The sequence below is a fragment of the Thamnophis sirtalis genome, unplaced genomic scaffold (assembly GCF_051295495.1).
Source record: "Thamnophis sirtalis isolate CommonGarterSnake01/CBP01778 unplaced genomic scaffold, rThaSir2_p1.2 scaffold_1, whole genome shotgun sequence".
In the NCBI taxonomy this organism is placed as follows: domain Eukaryota; kingdom Metazoa; phylum Chordata; class Lepidosauria; order Squamata; family Natricidae; genus Thamnophis; species Thamnophis sirtalis.
Window position 1 is genome coordinate 64,703,918 of NW_028261381.1, and position 20,584 is coordinate 64,724,501.

Genomic DNA, 20,584 nt, shown 5'->3' on the forward strand with positions numbered 1-20,584 from the left:
ATATGTACTGATTTTACAGTGGTAGAGACCAATTTGATTCTGCACCTGATAACTGCAGCAAGACTGTTGGTGGCGCAATATTGGAAGAAGGAAGACTTGCCTACAATCCAAGAATGGACATTGAAAGTAACAAACTTAGCTGAAATGGCTAAAATATCGGCATATCTCAAAGATCATTCAAATGAGAGATATAAACGAGACTGGAAAAAATGGATTGACTATATACAAAATAAATACGGGACTAAGAAATTCCAGTTAGCCTATGCTTAAGATCAGAAATGATTTAAACTGTTAAAAGTTAGTTCAGTAAGAAGAAGCTAAGTTCAATCTAGAATGTCATTAATTTCTTTATTTCTTTTTTCTCAATAGATTTTAGACTGTGTTAGTTAAAAATCCATACCGTGTACGGGTTCTGGGAAGTCGGGGGGGGAAGGAGGAGGGGGGATGGGGGGGTGGAGGGAGGGAGGGGTACACACAACAAAAAAAATTGTACTTCAATGTCTTAATGATTGACAAATGATGACATATTTGTGTTTGTTTTTTTTAAAGAAAAATAAAAAAGTTTGAAATAGAAAAAAAAAATCAAACAAAACATACAAACAAAATAATAAAAATATTTGTTTTACAAGTTTTTTTTTTATATATCAATATCTATTTTAGTTTAAATTAATATTTGCAGAGAATGACTCAAAGTATTCATACAGCTATGGCTATGGAAAATAATAAGATGATAGAATGTATTCCAAATGATTGTCCGGTGGGGCACTTTGCATTGTGGGAGCCGCCACACGCCTTTGCTGCAGACCCGGGTCTTGGCGCTTGGCGGCTCCCGCGACGCAAAGTGCCCAGCGGCACACTTTGCATCGTGGGAGCTGCCAAGAACCGGGTCTGCAGCAAAGGCGCTTGATGGCTCCCGCGATGCAAAGTGTCCGGTGAGGCACTTTGCATCACGGGAGCCGCCAAGACCCGGGTCTGCAGCAAAGGTGCTTGACGGCTCCCGCGATGCAAAGTGCCCGGCGGGGCACTTTGCATCGCAGGAGCGCCATTACCCGGGTCTGCAGCAAAGGCGCTTGGCGGCTCCCGCGATGCTAAGTGCCCCGCCGCTGCCGCTGCCGACATTCATGCCACCGCCGATGCTGCCACCCGCCTGCGGCCTAAGTGGCAGTGTGAATGTCAGTTTCAGTGGCGGCAGGGCACTTTGCATCATGGGAACTTCATCGGCCACCGCTGCCACTTCCTCTGCTGCCGCTGCTTTCCCCTCTGCCCTGGCTGTGGCTTATGCCGCCTTCGGAGTGCTGCCCTTTCGGAAAACCCCACCGAAGCCCCAGAACTGTGTCCACTATAGAGCGGGACGCATCCTGCCTGTATGGCGGACACAGTGGCGGGGCTTCAGTGGGGCTTTTGGAAAGCCGCGCAAGGGCTTTGCCTCACCAGCCATAAAGCTCACCGCAAGTCACTGCTTGGTAAGAATGGCTGGAGTGGTTGGGTCTCTATTTTTTTTCCAGTTGCTGTTTGTATTTATAGGTTTGCCTCTGTTTTTATCTTTACTTTTTGATGTTTGTTAATAGCCTAGCTGAATGCTGATTTGCTTTACACTCTTTTGCTTGATTACAAATATAAATTTTCATCAATTTATTCCAGAGTTTTACAATACTTTTTCTTTCGGTGCAAGAAGGTTGGTGGGATGTTTTTTCCTTTGCAGTGAAAGTGACTTGATCTGATTTAAATGGGATTTTTACTCTAGCAATTTTGTATTTTACCAGTTTTTCTAAAAGTACTTCATTGCTTCATTTGATTTTTGCATGCAATATTTTGCAATATTTTGCAGTTGTGCAAAAATGCTGTAAATTAAAAATGTTTTCAGAAATAAAATGTTAATAGTTAATTTTTATCAATTAACAAAATAGAAATGAACAGAGGAGAAATGCAAATCAGATCAATATTTGGTGTGATGACCCTTTGCCTTCAAAACAGCATTCATTCTTACACTTGCACACTTGAACAATGTCAGGGATTTTATAGGATTAGAGTCAGATGTATGATTAGTCAATTATTGTTCGCATTTTGCCGCCCTTATTACATCCGCTGAATCGCGCCCAGCCGCCTTGTTTAGAATAACCCGCTCCCTCCTGAAAGGGAGGGATGCGGGTGACCCTCTACAGGGTAGAGCTGAGGAATTTGTTCAGTATTTGACAGATAAAGTCGCTCGGATTCGGACAGAGCTGGACTCCAATTGCACAATACCAGCCGAGGTACCAGGGGAGGGTCTTGAGCATGCTTTATGGATTGAGTTTCAACAGGCTTCTCCTGATGAAGTGGACAAGGCCATGGGAGCGGTGAGTGCCTCCACTTGTATACTGGACCCATGTTCCTCCTGGCTGGTCTCGACCAGCAGGGTGGTGACACGCAGCTGGATCCAGACGATTGTGAACACCTCTCTCCAGGAGGGAATCTTCCCACCCCTCCTAAAGGATGTGGTGGTGAGACCCCTCCTGAAGAAATCGTCTTCGGACCCAGCCATTTTGAGCAACTTTGTAGGGAAGGTTGTTGAGAAAGTGGTGGCCTCGCAACTCTGACGGTCCTTGGATGAAGCCGATTATCTAGACTCTTTTCAGTCGGGTTTCAGGCCTGGTTACAGCAAGGAAACTGCTTTGGTTGCGCTGATCGATGATCTCTGGCGGGCCAGGGATAGGGGTCACTCCTCTATCCTTGTGCTTCTTGACCTCTCAGTGGCCTTCGATACCATCGACCATGGTATCCTTCTGCGACGGTTGCGAGAGGTGGGGGTGGGAGGCACAGTTTTGTGGTGGTTCTCCTCCTACCTCTCGGACAGGTCGCAGTCGGTGTTGGTCGTAGGGCAGAGATCGACCCCAAGGCCCCTCAAGTATGGGGTGCCTCAGGGTTCGGTCCTGTCCCCCCTCCTATTTAACATCCACATGAAGCCGCTGGGTGAGATCATACGCCGGCACGGGATTAAGTATCACCAATATGCAGATGATACGCAGCTGTATCTGTCTGCCCCGTGCCAACTCAGCGAAGCAGTAGAAGTGATGTGCCAGTGCCTGGAGGCTGTTAGAGTCTGGATGGGAGCAAACAAGTTGGCACTCAATCCAGACAAGACCGAATGGCTTCTGATGTTCCCTCCCAAAGATTGTCCAACTGTTCCATCTCTCAGGCTGGGGGGTGAAATTATATGCCCCTCAGAGAGGGTTCGCAATTTGGGAGTCCTCCTGGACCCACAGCTGACTCTAGAACACCATCTGTCGGCTGTGACCAGGGGGACCTTTGCCCAGGTTCGCCTGCTGCACCAATTGCGACCCTACCTGGATTGGGAGGCCCTTCAGACAGTCACTCACGCCCTTGTGACCTCAAGACTGGATTATTGTAATGCGCTCTACATGGGGCTGCCCTTGAAGAGTGTTCGAAGACTCCAATTAGTCCAGAATGCAGCCGCGCGAGCGATTGTGGGTGCACCAAGGTACACCCACTTTACACCTATCCTCCGCGAGCTGCACTGGCTACCTATTAGTCTCCAAATCCGCTTCAAGGTGCTGGTCGCTACCTATAAAGCCCTACATGGCATCGGACCTGGGTACCTGAGAGACCGCCTCCTGCCGATTACCTCTCTCAGACCTATTAGATCGCACAGGTTGGGTCTCTTCCAGATTCCATCTGCCAGCCAACGTCGGCTGGCGACTCCCCGGAGGAGAGCCTTCTCTGTTGCAGCTCTGGAACGAGCTCCCTGTTGAGATCCGGATCCTTACTACCCTCCCGGCCTTCCACAAAGCCACCAAGTCCTGGCTGTTCCAGCAGGCTGGGGGGAGCTGAGAAGCATCTACCTCCACAGAAATTATGAATGTTGGTTTTGTTTTTAATATGTTGTCTTTGTCTCGTTCCCCCCTTTCCCTTGTCTTTTGTGAGCCGCCCGGAGTCCTCCGGGAGTGGGCGGCATACAAGACAAATATATAAATAAATAAATAAATATCAAGCAGGTGCTAATGATAATCAGTTTCATATATAAATTGTAACACAGTCATTAGCTGAAACAGAAGCAGTTGTTGAAGCAGAGGCTTAAAACTGGGTGAGAAACAGATATGTCTCATACATCATGACAAAACTGAGCACAGGAGCAAGACAAAAGGTAGTTATACTACAGCAGGAAAACTTCTCCCAGGCAAAGATTGTAAAACAGATTGGGATTTCAAAAAGTGGTGTTCAAACTCTTTTGAAGAGGCACAAACAAATGGGCAATGTTGAGAACAGTAGACACAGTGGTCAGCCAAGGAAACAATGCAGCAGATAAAAGGCACATCATGTTTACTTCCCTTCAACATTGGAAGATGTCCAGCAGTGCCATCAACACAGAACTAGTGGCAACCAGTGGGACCCAATTACACCAATTTACTGTCTGGAGACGTCTTGCCAGAAGTGGTACTCATGGAAGAATTATGGCCAAAAGTCAAAGATGGGTTTCAGTCTGGTTTGGCCAAACCGGTAGTGGTATTTTGGCCTGGGTTGCAGAACCGGCAGTGACACGGGCTGGCCGTGTCCCCGAACTGGTGCCCCGGTCACTGCTGCAGTTGCTGGCATGTTGTTTAATAGTGCACGTGCATGTGCAGCTCACTGTAAATTGTTCTGCACATGTGTGAAGAACAATTTACATTGAACTGCAAATGCTGTGCAGTGCATGTCTGGCACGCCCGTGAAGCGAACCAGTAGTAAAACTGGGAGAAAACTGCCAAAAGCCATACCTCCAACATGGAAACAAGGCTAAGCAACTCAACTATGCACAAAAACGTAAGAACTGGAATGCAGAAAATGGCAGCAGGTGCTCTGTACTGATGAGCTAAAATTTGAAATATTTTGCTTTAGCAGGCGGCAGTTTGTTTGCCAAAGAACTGGAGAGTGGTACAATAATGGGTATCTGTAGGAAACAGTGGAGGTTCATTACATGGTGGAAGTTCCTTACATGTTTGGGGGCTGCATTTCTGCAAATGGAGTTAGAGCTTTTGTCAGGATCAATGGTGTCCTCAATGCTGAGAAATATATCATACCATACCATCAGAAAGGCGTGGGATTGGCCCCAAATTTATTCTGCAGCAGGACAACAGCATCAAATATACAGTCAACATCATTAAGAACGATCTTCAGTGTAAGGAAGAATAAGGAGTCCTGTAAGTTATGATTTGGCCCCCACAAAGCCCTAATTTCAACATCTTTGAGTCTATTTGGAATTACATGAAGAGACAGAAGGATTTGAGTCAGCATATGTCCATAGATATTAGTTCTCTAAGATGTTTGGAACAACTTTGAAAGATCCTTCCTTCAAAAACCCTGCAAATGTACCTAGAAGAATTGAAGGCAAAGGGTGATCACGCCAAACATTTGGATTTCTCTTCTGTTCATTTAGTTTCCATTTTGTTAATTGATAAAAATAAACCATTTTGATTTCTATTTCTGAAAACATTCTTAATTTACAGCATTCCTCCACAACTGCCTAACTCTTTTGAACAGTACTGTATGTTCTTGCTTTCTTATTTTAAAAAAGATGGGAACTCCCCCCCCCCACTTTTCTCTCTCTGTCTGCCGTGATAATTATTATCTCAGCTTCTTCTGTGGATACGCTGTTATGGAACATCTATTCTCTTTGTCCTTGAAAAAGAACTGTTTACATTCTCCTGTGAAAGCTTGGCTGTATAAGAGATTTCTATGTATAAAAAATTCAAAGCAACAATAAATTAATAACTTTGAATATTATACATTATTACATTCTCTGTAAACCCCCCAAAAAGATACAAGAAAAGAGAGATAGGACTCAGATGCTTTTAACATTAAAGCCTTCTTGGAAACATTTCACCAAAAAATGTTTGCCAACTTACGAGTTTTAAGTGAAAAATTAGATAAAATTTGTATGAATTTGTATTATATGAATTTCAAATATCCTAAAGAAGACATTCAGATAGTTAAATCAGACGTGGATGACTTGGAAATTAATTTGTTGTTAACAGACTTGAAAGAGAAGGAGTTTTGCTTGAAAACTAGAGATTTTCTAGGGAACGCTGAGGGGGCATTAACAAACTGGACCTTCTCAAGGAAGCTGATGGAGTTTGCAGAATAGAGCTATTTCTTACATGCAATTAGAAAAGAGTTCCCCAACCTTTTCAGCTTTGCAGATCAGTGGGAGGGATAGATGGGATGGTTTTGTACAAGTGGCAGACAAGCTTATGTGTGCAGCTCCTTTTGCGTGAGTGATGGGCATATGGGCCTATTGCTCATGCAAATGGTTCATGTGTGCAAATGTTTGCATGCTACTCATATGAGTGGGGATGTGTGCACACTTGCCCAGCACTTCCGTGGGCCGGTTCCAAAAGGCTCAAGGCCTGGTAGTAGGCCACGGCCTGGGGATTGCAGACCCTTAACCTAGGGTGACCAGACGTCCCGCATTTGGTGGGACAGGCACGCCTTTTCATAAATTTTCCCGCGTCCCGCGCCGTTCTTAAAAAACACGCTTTTTTTGGCGCTTGCAGCTCCCTCGCACCTCTGCCCATCAGCTGCTAGCTTGCTGGGCTGGCTCATCATTCCGTTCTATCCTACAAATTTAAGCCAGCCCAGCCTGCTGCTCACTGATTGGATTGGCCTGGACTCCAGCCAATCAGTGAGCTGGCTGGGATGAAAAATTTTCAGCATGCCGCGTGCTGAAAATTTTCCATCCCAACCAGCTCACTGATTGGCTGGACTCCACTTAGCTTAGCACGCCTGCGCGAGTCTCCATTCCATTTCGTCTTTTGGTTTGGTTGCAGCTGCGCTTACTCACTGGTGAGTAATCATGGAAGGATTGGTACTGGTGGGATTTGGGAGGCGCTGGGGGGGAGGAGACAGCCCTCCTCTCCTCCTTCTCCCCCTTTGCGGAGTTCATTTCACCTCCTCGCGTCACAGCCAGCCCCTGTGCTGCGCTGCCACAGCCGGCAGAAGCTCCGGAACCAAGTGGAAGTTCTCTGCGCGAGTGAAACAGCTGCCGCCGCTTGTGCAGATAACTTCCACTCAGTCACGGACTCACGGAGCTTCTGCCGGCATGGCGGCGCCTGTGCTGCGTGGTTCCCAGCAACCATGCCGCGAGTCCGCGAGGTGTGGTTGCGTCCCGCTGCCCTCCCCTGCGGCTCTCCTGCAGTGGGCGGCCGTTTCACTCATGCAGAGAACTTCCACTCGGTTCCGGAGCTCCTGCCGCCCGGCAGAAGCTCCGTAACCGAGTGGAAGTTCTCTGCGCGAGGTGAAGTGGGCGCCCGCCGCCTCGCTCTCCTGCTGCCCAGCAGAAGCTCTGGAACCGCTCTCCTGCTGCCCAGCAGAAGCTCTGGAACCGAGTGGAAGTTCTCTGCGCGAGGTGAAGCGGCTGCCCGTCGCTTCACCTAGCGCAGAGAACTTCCACTCGGTTCCGGAGCTTCTGCCGCGCGTGGCGGCGCCTGTGCAGCGTTGGGAAGCGACCACGCCGCGAGTCCTCTTCTTCCTCCTCCTCTTCCTCCCCGTCCAAGCTCCAACACCACAGCCGTTTGCCTTTGCCATCATGACAGACCAGTCCACCTTCAACAAGTCACAGCTCCTATTTTTAGGTATCCTGGCAGCCCTGGCAGAAAGGGGTTCTACAGAAGTAGATAAAATGGCAAACTTCACCAGCTGACTTTCTATTCCACGATTTATTTATTTTTGCAATATCTTGTAAGAGATGTACCTTCAATATTCCCCCAAGGGCAAAATTTAAATGAATACAGTATTTTTTAAAGAGGATTTTGTACTGGTTTTCCTTGTATGGGATTGATAGTGTCATTCTTAAATTTATTCCCCAAAATTTTTCCCATTTGTCTAGTTCAATGTTATAGCCAAAGTTCTGTGCCCATTTTATCATTGGTTCTTTTACAATTTCCTCTTCCATTTGATACTTCAAGAGGAATTTGTATATTTTCCCTATCATCTTTCTGTCTAGACTTTGAATAATTTTATCCAATTCGTGTGGTTCTGTTTCAATACCATATATTTTAGTGTCTTTATTGTATTTAGTTTTAATTTGGAGGTAGGTTAGCCAATCACCTTTCATATTCTGATCTGCCAATTCTTCAATTGTTTTTAAATTTCCCTGTCTGTCAGTTAGATCTCTGTATCTTAGAATTTTGTTCCAATCTGTAAAATTTGGGTGTGTCGTTCTTTCTGTTGGTGATAGCCAATTTGGGGTTTTCACATAGTGGATTTTTTTGATTTTGAGCCATTGTTACAGTAAAGTTCTCCTAATTAAATGATTTTGAAAGTATTTGTGTGTTTTATGTTTGTCATTCCATAAGAAATTATGCCAGCCTGCCTGCAGGTCATGGCCTTCTAAGATCAGAATTCTTTTATTCTTTAACTCAATCCAATCCTTCATCATTGTCATTGTTACTGCAGTTGCGTATATAGGCTCCCCGTGTGCTTCCATCCATCGCTGCGAAGATCTGCTGACTCTGCCTAAGTGAGCCAGGTTTTTTTCTTTTATTTTTTTAATGTATTTTAAAATAATATTTTATTTATTGTGCATATGATTTTTTAAAACAGTGTTATTCTGTGTTGATTCTTTTTTTAAATTGTCTTAGACTATTTAAAAAAAGATTCTATCCAAAATAAATTGAAAGAAGCCATTTTTAAAATTTCTATGCACAATACTTTGAAATGGACTCAGGAGTCATGATTGACACTGAGTGAATTTGCACTTTTAATAATCAGGAAGGTACAATGGCATTGAAAAAAGTGACTGATGACCATTTTTAACACTTAGCGACCATTTTCACACTTAGCAACTGTTGTGGCATCCTCATGGTCACGTGATCAAAATTTTGATGTTTGGCAACAGTTACAATTTATATTTGTAAATTGTAGTTATGTTGAAATAAAAAAATTACAATACTATTTTTGCATTACATGAAAATTTTTGTTGCTCCATATAACATTTTTAATCAAGCCCCCCCCCCCCCCGGTCAAAGGTGTCCCTCTTTACCAATCTGAAAATCTGGTCACCTTACAACCAGAAGATAGCTGTCAAGAGACATTATGTCCCAATTTGTAGGAACATTTCCTGAGCAACAAGTGCTATGGAGATATCCTCAATAGAGACCTATGTTTTTGAGGAGTGAGAAGCAGTTGTTTGGAACAGTGCCACTTACAATTAGAAAGGAAAGAAGATAAACTGTAAAGAGTTGTTTTTAACATTTAGAATCAGTCAATGGTATTTGATCCTGGATGGATCAGAAACAATAGTGGTAGTGAGTTTATGAGAGATTAAACCTTTTTTTAATTGAAATATATTTATCAGTATTCAACCTGGAGGAACATTTTTGTCTATGGTTAATGTTTTATTTTTATACTCCCCCCTTTTGTGTCAGTTTTTGTTTGTATTCTTTTGTCTATATTTTAACTTTGGAAATAAAAAATTACAAGAAAAAATAAATTTGGCATGAGAAAAAAGATCAAATCTTTTGTGTGTGTGTTAGACATTCCATTCTATAACTTTTTAACTGACATCATTGTTTCCAGAGATTTAGTATTTTTAAATTCTAACACTGTCCATTTTGCCAAAGGTGCGATGTATGTTTATTCCAAGGTTGTCCTAGTCAGAAAATTAACAACAGTTGTTGGCTTCCAGTATTTAATACTTCACCATAAATATAATCCTTGATTTATGACTAGTCATTCAACAACTGTTTCATGAGGCTTTGAAACAGATGTTCAATAACCCATAAAGTATTTCCAGCTGTTGTAAAGTTTTGTGTGCCCCCCCCCCAGTCAAATGGCCACATTTTATGTGCTTGGCAATTTGTTTACATTTATTATTGGTTTCCAAGTGGCCTGCAATCATGTGATCACCATTTGCAATCTTCTATTCTGGCCTCTCCAGGAAGTCAATGGAGAAACTGGTAGGGAGACATTCAAGTGGAGCGACATTTGATTTGAAGTCCATCTTCCCAGCGTGCTGAGGGATCTTTGCCCACTTATAGCAGGGGAGATAAATTCTGCCACATGCTGAGACAATGGACTTCAAATCTGCTGAAAGCACTAGCAAATGCCATCATTCTGAGGCTTCCAGAATAGTGCCGTTCATAATCAAAAGCATAAAAGGGGCCATCAAGGCAGAATTCAATCCAGGCAATCTAAAATCCACTACTCTATCCATGATACTGTATGATTTTACTGACATTTCAGTAAAAATATTAAAACAAATATTTTCTTCACATCTCCATTATTTTTAGCAATGGGCCTTTACTACAACCTGGATGGCTATGTCCAAGGAATTATAATTGAGATGGACCAGAATTTTTATTTGAGGTTTCCAATATCCATTATAGTGCAATTTCCAGGATTACAAAGAAAGAAGGAATTACTACAAAAAACAGTTTAAATAGATTATTTCCAACTGTATTATCTTACATTATAACCTACATCTCCCTTTCTTGGAGATAAAAGGCATTTTTCAGAAGGATAATTTTGAGGTGAAGAAAATGGGGACAAGAGAGGAGAATACACAGATAGAAGCCTTCCTGTCCTGAGATGGGTCTCAATTTGAGTTTCTAAGAGAGGTTTTTAAGATTAATATGTATTGCTAGTGGCAATCTATTGTGTACAGCAACATTTTGCTTTCTCCATCCTCCAAAAATATATATTCCTGCTTTGTGATTAATGTTATTTTGTGACCATTTCCCATTTTTTAATAAGATATATTAAGCAATGTTGCTAAAATTAACTGAAACAGTATAAATAAGAATGATCAAACATAACTAAGCTTATATGTTGTACTTTACCAATAAATTATATAAACATTCTGTCGGTTCCATCCATTTCAATTCCTAAAAAATAATAAGAAATTCTAAATGTGAATTAAATGAAAATGCAATTCCCTCTAAACCTTGTCTTATGATCAAATTGTTGACTTTGACACATTTTTCTGCACACCAATGCTTCTGTGTATAATATAGATAAAAAGCAATTATATTTCTTTTAGATCTATTTAAAAATGAATTGTCCTTTTATTTTTATCTTTATTTCTATTTACCTGTTGGGTAACTTATATGGAATTTCAGCTTTCAATAGAATTTAATAGTATTTTCAATACTATTCATTCAATAGTATTTTTCTCAGAGGAAATGCAACTATGATTTCCATAATTATCATAAAGGAAGTCATATTTACACTATTCTTATTTCAGGAATAACTTGCCTAACATTCTTCTAATTGCATCCTTCACTTCTTTGTTCCGCAGACTGTAGATGAATGGATTAAGCGAGGAGATGACAAGAGTATAAAAGATGGATATGATTTTGTCTTTATCCAATGAGAAACTGGAGCCAGGTCCTACATACATGAAGATGGCAGCTCCAAAGAAAATGGTCACAGTGATTAAATGGGAGGTACAGGTGGAGAAGGCTTTGTATCTTCCCTGGGCAGAGTTGATCTTCAGGATGGCAATAACAATGGCAATGTAGGAGATCAAAACAGCCAGAAACGCTGTTACTCCAACAGCAGTGGATGCTTTGAAAATCACTAAGCGAGCAAAGTGGGTATCTGAACAGGATAATTGAAGCATTGGAGGAGCATCACAGAAGAAATGATTAATTCTGTTTGAGTTGCAGAATTTTAAACTAAAAATAACTATGGTGTGTACTGTTGAATTTACAAAGCCACAGGCATAGGCAGCTATGACCAAGAGGGTGCAAAGCTTCTTCGACATGACAACAAAATACAGCAATGGGTAGCAGATTGCTATGAAGCGATCATATGCCATCACAGCCAGAAGCCAAGCTTCGGTGGTCACAAGGACGAAAAAAAAGAAGAATTGGGTGGTACATCCTGTGAAGGAGATGGTGGAATTTTCAATAACCAAGGTTGTCAACAATTTAGGGGCAATCGCTGTAGAGTAACCAATGTCTACAATGGAGAGATTTCTAAGAAAAAAGTACATAGGGGTGTGAAGCCTAGCATCAATTTTTGTTAAAATTATTATCCCAATGTTTCCCACCAGTATGATGAGGTAGATGAGCAGAAAGATGATGAAGAGCGGGATCTGAAGCTCTGGGTGGTCCATGAATCCAACAAGGATGAACTCAGTCACAGTGGTTTGATTTGTCTGCATTGTTTATTCCCCTCTGATAGAATAAAAAAGAGAGGGAGAAACCTTATAGCAATAAGACTTTTGTTGAATTGTCTGAAAATGTCCTGTGGAAACTATGAAATCCCCAAACTAAAAAGAGACAGTTTGCTTGGTAAGCATGAGTACTCAGTGTTGTGTTATGGGCTATTGATATATATTATCTTTTCAAAACACAACATTGTATTGGACAGTATGCCCAGAATTGCTGTATGTAAGTATTTAGTGTCAATTAACAAACATTGGATCCATAATCTACAATCACCTTCTGCATATTCCAGGAAACATTTCTCTCTGTGAAAGAATATAGATTTTTTTTACTAAAATGTATTTTCTGTTAATTCCTAGGACTCTCCAAAGAAGTCAGTGTGATCAATCATTCTGTATCAATTTATAATTCTGCCCTACAGACTTCCGAGTTTGAAAAATATCTCTTCTGCAGGAAATGTTCTATGGAACAATCATTGGCATCTGTTGGCTACAATGCCTCAACATTCATCACACCTCATCTGAAATCAATTCCCATTTGTGAACTATAATCTCTACATTTACAATTAGTTTTAGAACATTTCCAAAATATCTGATCAGTGTACACTACAGTTCTGGTCAGCAAGATATGTAGTGTTTTTTTTCCCCAAGAAGAAATACTTCTTTGAAGAATGCCATACTAATATTTAAATCTGTTTTTAGATTAATTTGATTTTAAAACTTGCAATATTCAGTCTATTTCCAGAAATATATCATTCCATTTCCAACACGATACCTTCACATACATATTTGAAGGTGATTTAAAAAACTTTAAAACTGGCCACCAGAGTTGAGCTGAGGTGTGTATTTCTTGTATACTGCAAATATGTTTACTATATCATAAGTAGCATACATTGATTAAGGGGAGACTGTAAATAACCCTTTTCTTCAATGCACAACTACTAGGGTAAACAAATAAAGCCTTTAGTAGTCACTTAGAAAAAAGAAGAAAACAACTATTGATTCATGAACTTCATTCTTCAAGGAATGCAAGAGATTTAACTCTCACAAAGCATCATGAAGGAGCTTTTGGAGTTTGAGTAATGTGAAAATTCTAAGTAAAATACAGAACAATATTTTTACATCCAAACAGTTGACTATTTCTGTATCTGCAAAAATATGATGATGATGAAGTTATAAGCATTTAAAAGTATATTACTACAAGTAGAAAATCTAAGTAGAAAGTATTTTTATATGAGACCAGTTGAGTATTCCTACATCTGTCAGAAAAATATAAGAGCGTAGGAGGAGGAGGAGGAGAAAGCTGTAAGCATTTAACAATTTATTTAGCTGATTCGAAGTGCTTAATTAAAGAACTCACCAGATTAGAAAGAAAGATTCCATTTCCAAAGATGAAAGATGGAATACTTGGAAAGAATTGTTCATTTTATACTTTGTTTACCATTGGTTAAAAACCAAGCTATTAAAATACTCACTGCAACCTCTTAGAAAAATGCACTTGAGGACCTACTGGGAATTCATAGTTCCACTGTATAGCATAATTACTTGTGTAATTAGTTCAAATTCTCACTGCAATTAGTTAGTAATTGGGTAGTTATTCATTGCAATTAGTTAGTAATTTGTTCCACTGCATACTTAGTTCAAACTTCCATTCACTAAGAAACCTCATTATGTAGTTTGATCATCTTTATCTGAAGCATTAACTTGCTGATTGAGGGATCTAAAGATTATAGGATCTCAACCATACACTGAAAGCACAAGCTGTGAAGCCAGACCAACAATGTCAAAGTAGTGAAAATACTTATTTTAAATCATGCAAAACTGTCAGTCAAATGTTTCATGCTAGACATAGTCTATGCAAACATGCATTAGCACCATGGAGAGGGGTTGTCTTCCTTTCCTTGTCCCCTTTCTAGGGGTCCTAGCCCTGAAAGGGCCGCTAGAATCTGGATTTCTCTATCCCTTTCTCCAGACAATTAGCTTTTTCCCTGCCTGGCATCTCAATATCTCTCATTCTGTCCCTTCCTGTGGCTGTCTGGCTGCTCTGGTTGCTTGTCCGTGCACCTCTTCTCACCTGGGTCATCTCACCTCCACTGTCCTTTGGTATGTCTAGCACCACCTCTGGTCACTCGCTTGGTCACTCACTTAGATCAACTCAACTCATCTGTCCTCTGCTACATCCGGTGCCCCCTCTGGTCACTGGATATCTCACTTGCCTGACTCATTTGGCTCTTTCTTTTGTCCCCTGGTGAATCTTGTGCCCCCTATAATGGTCTCAAGCTGGGTAGGGTCAATTGATTCTTTGGATACAATATGCCCAAGATAGTTGACATAAGGTTAACAAAACTGACACTTCTCTGGGCACAGCTTCAACCCCTCCTTGTGGATTTATATCACAACTTTCTCCAGTCACTCTTCATGTTGTTCTAAAATCTCTGTGAAGACAATGATGTTATCTAAATACCCTAACACCTCAGTAAAGTTCATGCCTCTGACTTTCTACTCCATAAATTGCTGGAATATTGCTTGTGGCCCCAATAAACCCCGGGGCATCTGATTGTACTTGTAGAACTGCAGTGGGCAAATGAATGCCATCTTCTCTCAATCGTCTCGGTACATACATAGGAAACTGGGCATCTGTAACATTTTGGGCCCTATCTAGATTCTCCCTTGGGTTTGCCACAATGCCCTTGTGTTGAGCTCTTTAAGGATCACTTCCACCCAATGTCTCTTCTCTTGGAGTCATTCTTGAGACAACATAGGGCCCAGACTGTTTCCAATTTAGCTTGATGGATGCTGCAAGCACACAACCTCCCTTGAGATGGGAAGTACAGGTCGAGAACATTTTTTTTCTTCCCAAACTGGAGGAGATCCTTAGGATAGCAGAAATAATATAGGTGTATGAAACAGAGGTCAATAGGACTGTGCCCAGCAAAACAACAGCACATAAAAGGACCACCACCAGATGAGTCAGGTAAGTATCAGTACAAGTCAGGCTCAGCACAGGTGAAATGTCACAGAAAAAATGTTGGATTTCTTTTGGCCCACAAAAAGGCAACCTGAATATAAGGATGCAAATAATTAGAGATATATAGCATTCTGCGAGACATGATGCAGCTACTAGTTTGACGCAAACCCTTTTCTCCATCAACACCCGGTACTGAAGTGGGTAGCAAATTGCTGCATACCTATCATAAGACATAGCGACTAACAGGAAACAGTTGTTGGCTCTCAAACTAAAAAAGCAAAACATCTGCATGGCACATCCAACAAAGGAAATGGACTGTTTGCCAGTCAACAGAATGAAAAGAAGTTTGGGGACAGTGACAAAGGTAGTACAAGTTTCTGAGACAGATAACCCAAAATGTAAAAAGAAATACACTGGACAATGTAGATTCCAATCAAGCAATATGACTGACATGACAGTGATGTTAAAGGTCAGGATGGTGCCATAAGTGAGGGAGAAATTCACAAAAAGTAAAGTTGGTTTCTTTCCAAGATTCACAGAGGTACTGATTTACTGTTTGGAAATATGTTCCCCTGATAACATAAGTGAGTTCTCATTAGGAAAAAGTAAGTTGTCTTTAGAAGCATAAAAACTTTTTCTTTATTGGGCAAAATACTATGGTGTATTCCCTTGGTTTCTCCTTGTTAAAGAGTAGAGCCTCCTCCCAATATAGCAAATAAGCCTTTTTAGGAAGCAGAATTATAGATGCTATAAACTAAAGTAGCCATCACCAATTATTTCTTTATTGGAAAGATGGATTCAATACCAAGGTTTTAACAACAAACATATGACAAGCAAATAACAAACCAAATAAAACATCAATGATACATTAAAATAACAATCTACAGTATATCAAGCCAAGATAGCTCTTTCTCAAAAATAGGCTCCAGTTTAGCTTTATTGTGACTGGAAACAGAGTGCTTTGGAGCATTGCAGAACATGAACGCACCACTTTTCTGCAATCCTCAAAGTGGTCTCTTTTCCTGAGACCACAGGGCAGGTGCAGAGAGCAGCCACATAACCTAGGCTAACTCTCTAGGAACAACTTCTAAGAGATTGCAGAAAAATGCTGCATTTGATGCCTGTGCGTTCTCTAAGCCATTTTTGCAGAATGTCTCCGAGGTACTGCACAGCCCTGTCTGGATGTGAGGATCAAAGCAAGCACTGAAGATTCTGAACAGCTAGGCCTTTGGCAAGGGAGGGTGAGAGTCCTTGCTTCATTGCATTTGCCATCTTTTATGTTTAAAGTTAAAACTTTAATGTTTTATCCTTATTTCTTTTTTGTGAGATATCTAGAATTTTTTTGAAAGTCTGATGGTGTACAAATTTAATAAATAATAATAATTCTGCGATGATATGTTCAACACCATCGAAGAGCAACATCGGCCTATTCCAGGTGGTTGGGAAAGACTTGATGATGGATAAAATGCCAAATCCAGGCTAAACATCTGGTTGAGTGTGTGATAAAAAAATCAACTGCAGATCCTTGTGGGTGACATGAAGCACATACAGCATATCAAGTATACAGTATTGTAATTATTTTTATTTGCATTTGGATGATGACGGATGATGATCAGGGTGACCAGACGTACCGATTTCAGCGTGACAAGCACGCTTTATAACAATTTTTCCCATGTCCCTCCGCCTTTTAAAAAAGTCCCGATTTTCTGGCTTCATGTTGAAAGCCCAGTGGATTTGCTTAAGAAATCCTAACCAGGGCAAGACAAAAGACACCCTGTCTAATCCCCCTCTCTCTCTATCTCAGTACTTTAATTGAAGATATTAAAACGTTAAAGCAATAAAACGGACCTGCCCCCCCCCCCGCGCCGGTCGCGTTTACCTCATTTTATAAGAAAAAAAATGATCTAGTACCATAGAGCTGCAGGAAATGGCTAGAGAGGTCGCCAGTGTTACTTCCTGGATTTTCTGGAGGGGAGGGGCATGGAGGTTGGAGGACTCCAAAATGGTGGGAAAGTTTCTTTGAAAAATATTGACTTGGAGTTTCTGCCTGCTGGTAAGTGTGCTGGGTTTTTTATTTATGTTTTTATGTAATGTAGGTTTTTAAAAATGTGCAGCTGATGTTTTTTTTATTCAAAACAATGTGATGTGCCATGGAAAAATCATTTAAAAAAAAACCCTGAAAGAACAAAAGGTTTTTTTTAGGCTATTTTCCTGATCAAAACTATAATTGTTTCTGCATGACACCCTTAATCACAAATAGCCAACTACACTTCATTCTAAATAGCTTTATTTCCTTTATTGTATGTGATTACTCAAGTCCAAAAACTGAGTTAATTGGATAAACTCAGCTCCACAATTTACTAAATATACAGTTACAGGAATTTCATGTATAGTATGCTGTCTCTTAGGGTTCATTGAACATAGGAGAATAATATGAGAGGGATTTGATGTAAAATAAGCTCTTTTAATGAATTCAAAATCAACGCAGCAGACAAGACATGGGAGTGAACATAATACACACTTTAACAATATTTTTTTTTCTTTTAGCCATCAAATACTGCAGCAAGTATGTCAGTAATAATAGCAAGACAGGCATAGGATTTTCCAGCCAGGTTAATTTTACTTTTTTATGGTTTTGATGTTGTATTTAATTTTATCTGTATTAGAAACTTATGGAGGCTGTGCAACATTTTGAGGTGATATAGAGTATGTAAAGGCATGAATACAGTAGAACCTCTGCTCACCACCATAATTCGTTCCATAACATTGGTCGCAAACTGATTTGGTCATGAATCAAACCTAATTTTGGAAATTTGGCGCTTACAAAAAAAATGGTGCAGAAGGGGAAATCAGCAGCGGGGAGAATGTGAATATTTTGGTCAGAAGCGTTCATGACCAGAGGTTCTACTGTATAACATCTTCACTTAAGATTTAAGATTCACTTAAGATATAACATCTTCACTTAAGATTCACTTAAGAACTGTGGCAAGAAAGGTGGTATAGTGACCAAAGTTACAATGGCATTGAAAAAAGTGACTGATGACCATTTTTCACACTTAGCGACCATTTTCACACTTAGCGACCATTGCAGCATCCTCATGGTCACGCGATCAAAATTTTTGATGTTTGCCAACAGATTCGTATTTATGATGGTTTCAGTGTCCTGGGGTAATATAATCACCTTTTGACAAAGTCAAATGGGGAAACCAGATTCACTTATGTTACTAACTTATCAGCTGCATTTATTCACTTAAGAACTGTGGCAAGAAAGGTGATATAGTGACCAAAGTTACAATGGCATTGAAAAAAGTGACTGATGACCATTTTTCACACTTAGCGACCATTTTCACACTTAGCGACCGTTGCAGCATCCTCATGGTCACGTGATCAAAATTCGGATGTTTGGCAACAGTTACAATTTATATTTGTAAATTGTAGTTATGTTGAAATAAAAAAAAAACATTACAATACTGTTTTTGCGTTGTATGAAATTTTTTGTTGCTCCGAATAAAATTTTTAATCAACCCCCCCTCCCCCCCCCGGTCAAAGGTGTCCCTCTTTACCAATCTGAAAATCTGGTCACCTTAATGATGATGCAAGGTATGCTGTTTTGTGTAGCAATGAAGGTGCTGGACTAGAAATTAGGAGACAGAGTTCTAATTCAGCCTTAGCCGTGAAAAACAGCTGAATTTGTATTGTATGAATTTCAAATAATCCTAAAGAAGACATTCAGATAGTTAAATCAGACGTGCAATTGGATGGATTGGAAATTAATTTGTTGTTAACAGACTTGAAAAAGGAGGAGTTTTGCTTGAAAACTAGAGATTTTCTAGGGAACGCTGAGGGGGCATTAACAAACTGGACCTTCTCAGGGAAGCTGATGGAGTTTGCAGAATAGAGCTATTTCTTACATGCAATTAGAACAGACTTCCCCAACCTTTTCAGCTTTGCAGATCAGTGGGAGGGGTAGATGGGATGGTTTTGTACAAGTGGCAGACAAGCTTATGTGTGCAGCTCCTTTTGCGTGAGTGACGGGCACATGGGCCTACTGCTCATGCAAATGGTGCATGTGTGCAAATGTTTGCATGCTACTTGCATGAGTGGGGATGCATGCACACTCATGCAACACTTCCATGGGCCGGTTCCAAAAGGCTCAGGATCTGGTAGTAGGCCACGGCCTGGGGGTTGCAGACCCCTTAATCAGAAGACAGCTGTCAAGAAACATTGTGTCCCAATTTGTAGGAACATTCACTAAGCAACAAGTGCTATGGAGATATCCTCAATAGAGACCTATGTTTTTGAGGGGTGAAATGCATTTGTTCGGAACGGTGCCACTTACAATTGTAAATGAAAGTAAAAATGATGAACAGGAAGGAGTTGTTTTTAATATTTAGAATCAGTCAATGGTATTTGAACCTGGATGGATCAGAAACAACAGTGGTAGTGGGTTGATGAGAGATTAAAAGCTGCTTGTGATTTTCTCCATTTATGACACATTTTAATGTTATATTGTATCATTTCGCAAATATAGAAGTAGAAATTCAAAATCTGAGAATCTATTTCACCAGGGGGGGTAATAATTATTTTTACTGAAATATATTAATTTGTATTCAACCTGGAGGGACATTTTTGTGCATAGTTAATATTTTATTCTATATACTTTTCCCCCTTTGTGACAGTTTTTATCTGTACTTTAATTTCGGAAATAAAAAAATAACAAGGAGAAATAAATTTGGCATAGGAAAAAGGGGCAAATCTTGTCTATGTGTGTGTGTTTGTGTGTGTGTGTGTCTGTGTGTCTGTGTGTGTTTGTGTGTGTTAGACATTCCATTCTGTAATTTTCTAATTGACATCATTGTTTCCAGAGATTTAGTATTTTTAAATCCTAACATTGTCCATTTAACAGTCTAAAGAACAGTTGCAGGAACTGGGTATTTCTAGGGCCATTGGATATGAGGTCCACCCTCCCAACATGCTGAGGGATTTTATTCTGCCCATACCAGGGAAAAGAAATCCTGCCACATGCTGGGACAATGGACTTCAAATCGTGTGAAAATTTTAGCAAATGTCATCATTCTGAGCCTTCCAGAATGGTGCTGTTCACAAGCTGTTCATAAGATTTAAGGTTCATTCCTTCAGCATACCAAGGGATTTTCCATCAAGGAGGAGATATCTCTTGACTTACTTGAGTAATCAACATCAAATCTTGTGAAAATGCTGGTGGACACCATTATTCTTGAGATTGTACTTCCTGGTTATGTGACAAGAAGGTAGGAACAATGCAGTTGTTTCAGTGTTCCATAATATTAGGCATTTAGCATTGTCTAGTAGTAGTTAATGCATTCTGTTGTCAATCTTCACATGAAAATGATTGAAGCTGAAGCCCTTAGCATTACAACCCTGTTCTAGTTTTTGAACTTCTGGGTTTGTTGGTTGTCCAGTTTTTTGGCAGCATTCATTTTGATCAAGAGTTC

At 40.5% G+C, this 20,584-nt stretch overlaps 2 protein-coding genes across 2 annotated transcripts; both read right to left on the reverse strand.

Moving 5' to 3' along the window:
* Positions 1–11,206: 11,206 nt before the first annotated feature.
* Positions 11,207–12,151, reverse strand: LOC148049459 (olfactory receptor 5AP2-like). The gene has a single exon (XM_087715080.1). It carries the CDS (start codon positions 12,137–12,139, stop codon positions 11,207–11,209), a length of 933 nt encoding a protein of 310 aa, XP_087571206.1. The 5' UTR covers positions 12,140–12,151.
* A 2,695-nt stretch (positions 12,152–14,846) lies between these two features.
* On the reverse strand, positions 14,847–20,341 carry LOC148049460 (olfactory receptor 10K2-like). The gene is made up of 2 exons (XM_087703664.1): positions 20,255–20,341; positions 14,847–15,632 (listed from the first exon to the last, which is right to left on the reverse strand). The coding sequence occupies exons 1-2, from the start codon at positions 20,339–20,341 to the stop codon at positions 14,847–14,849; spliced, it is 873 nt and encodes a 290-aa protein (XP_087559790.1).
* Positions 20,342–20,584: the final 243 nt, after the last annotated feature.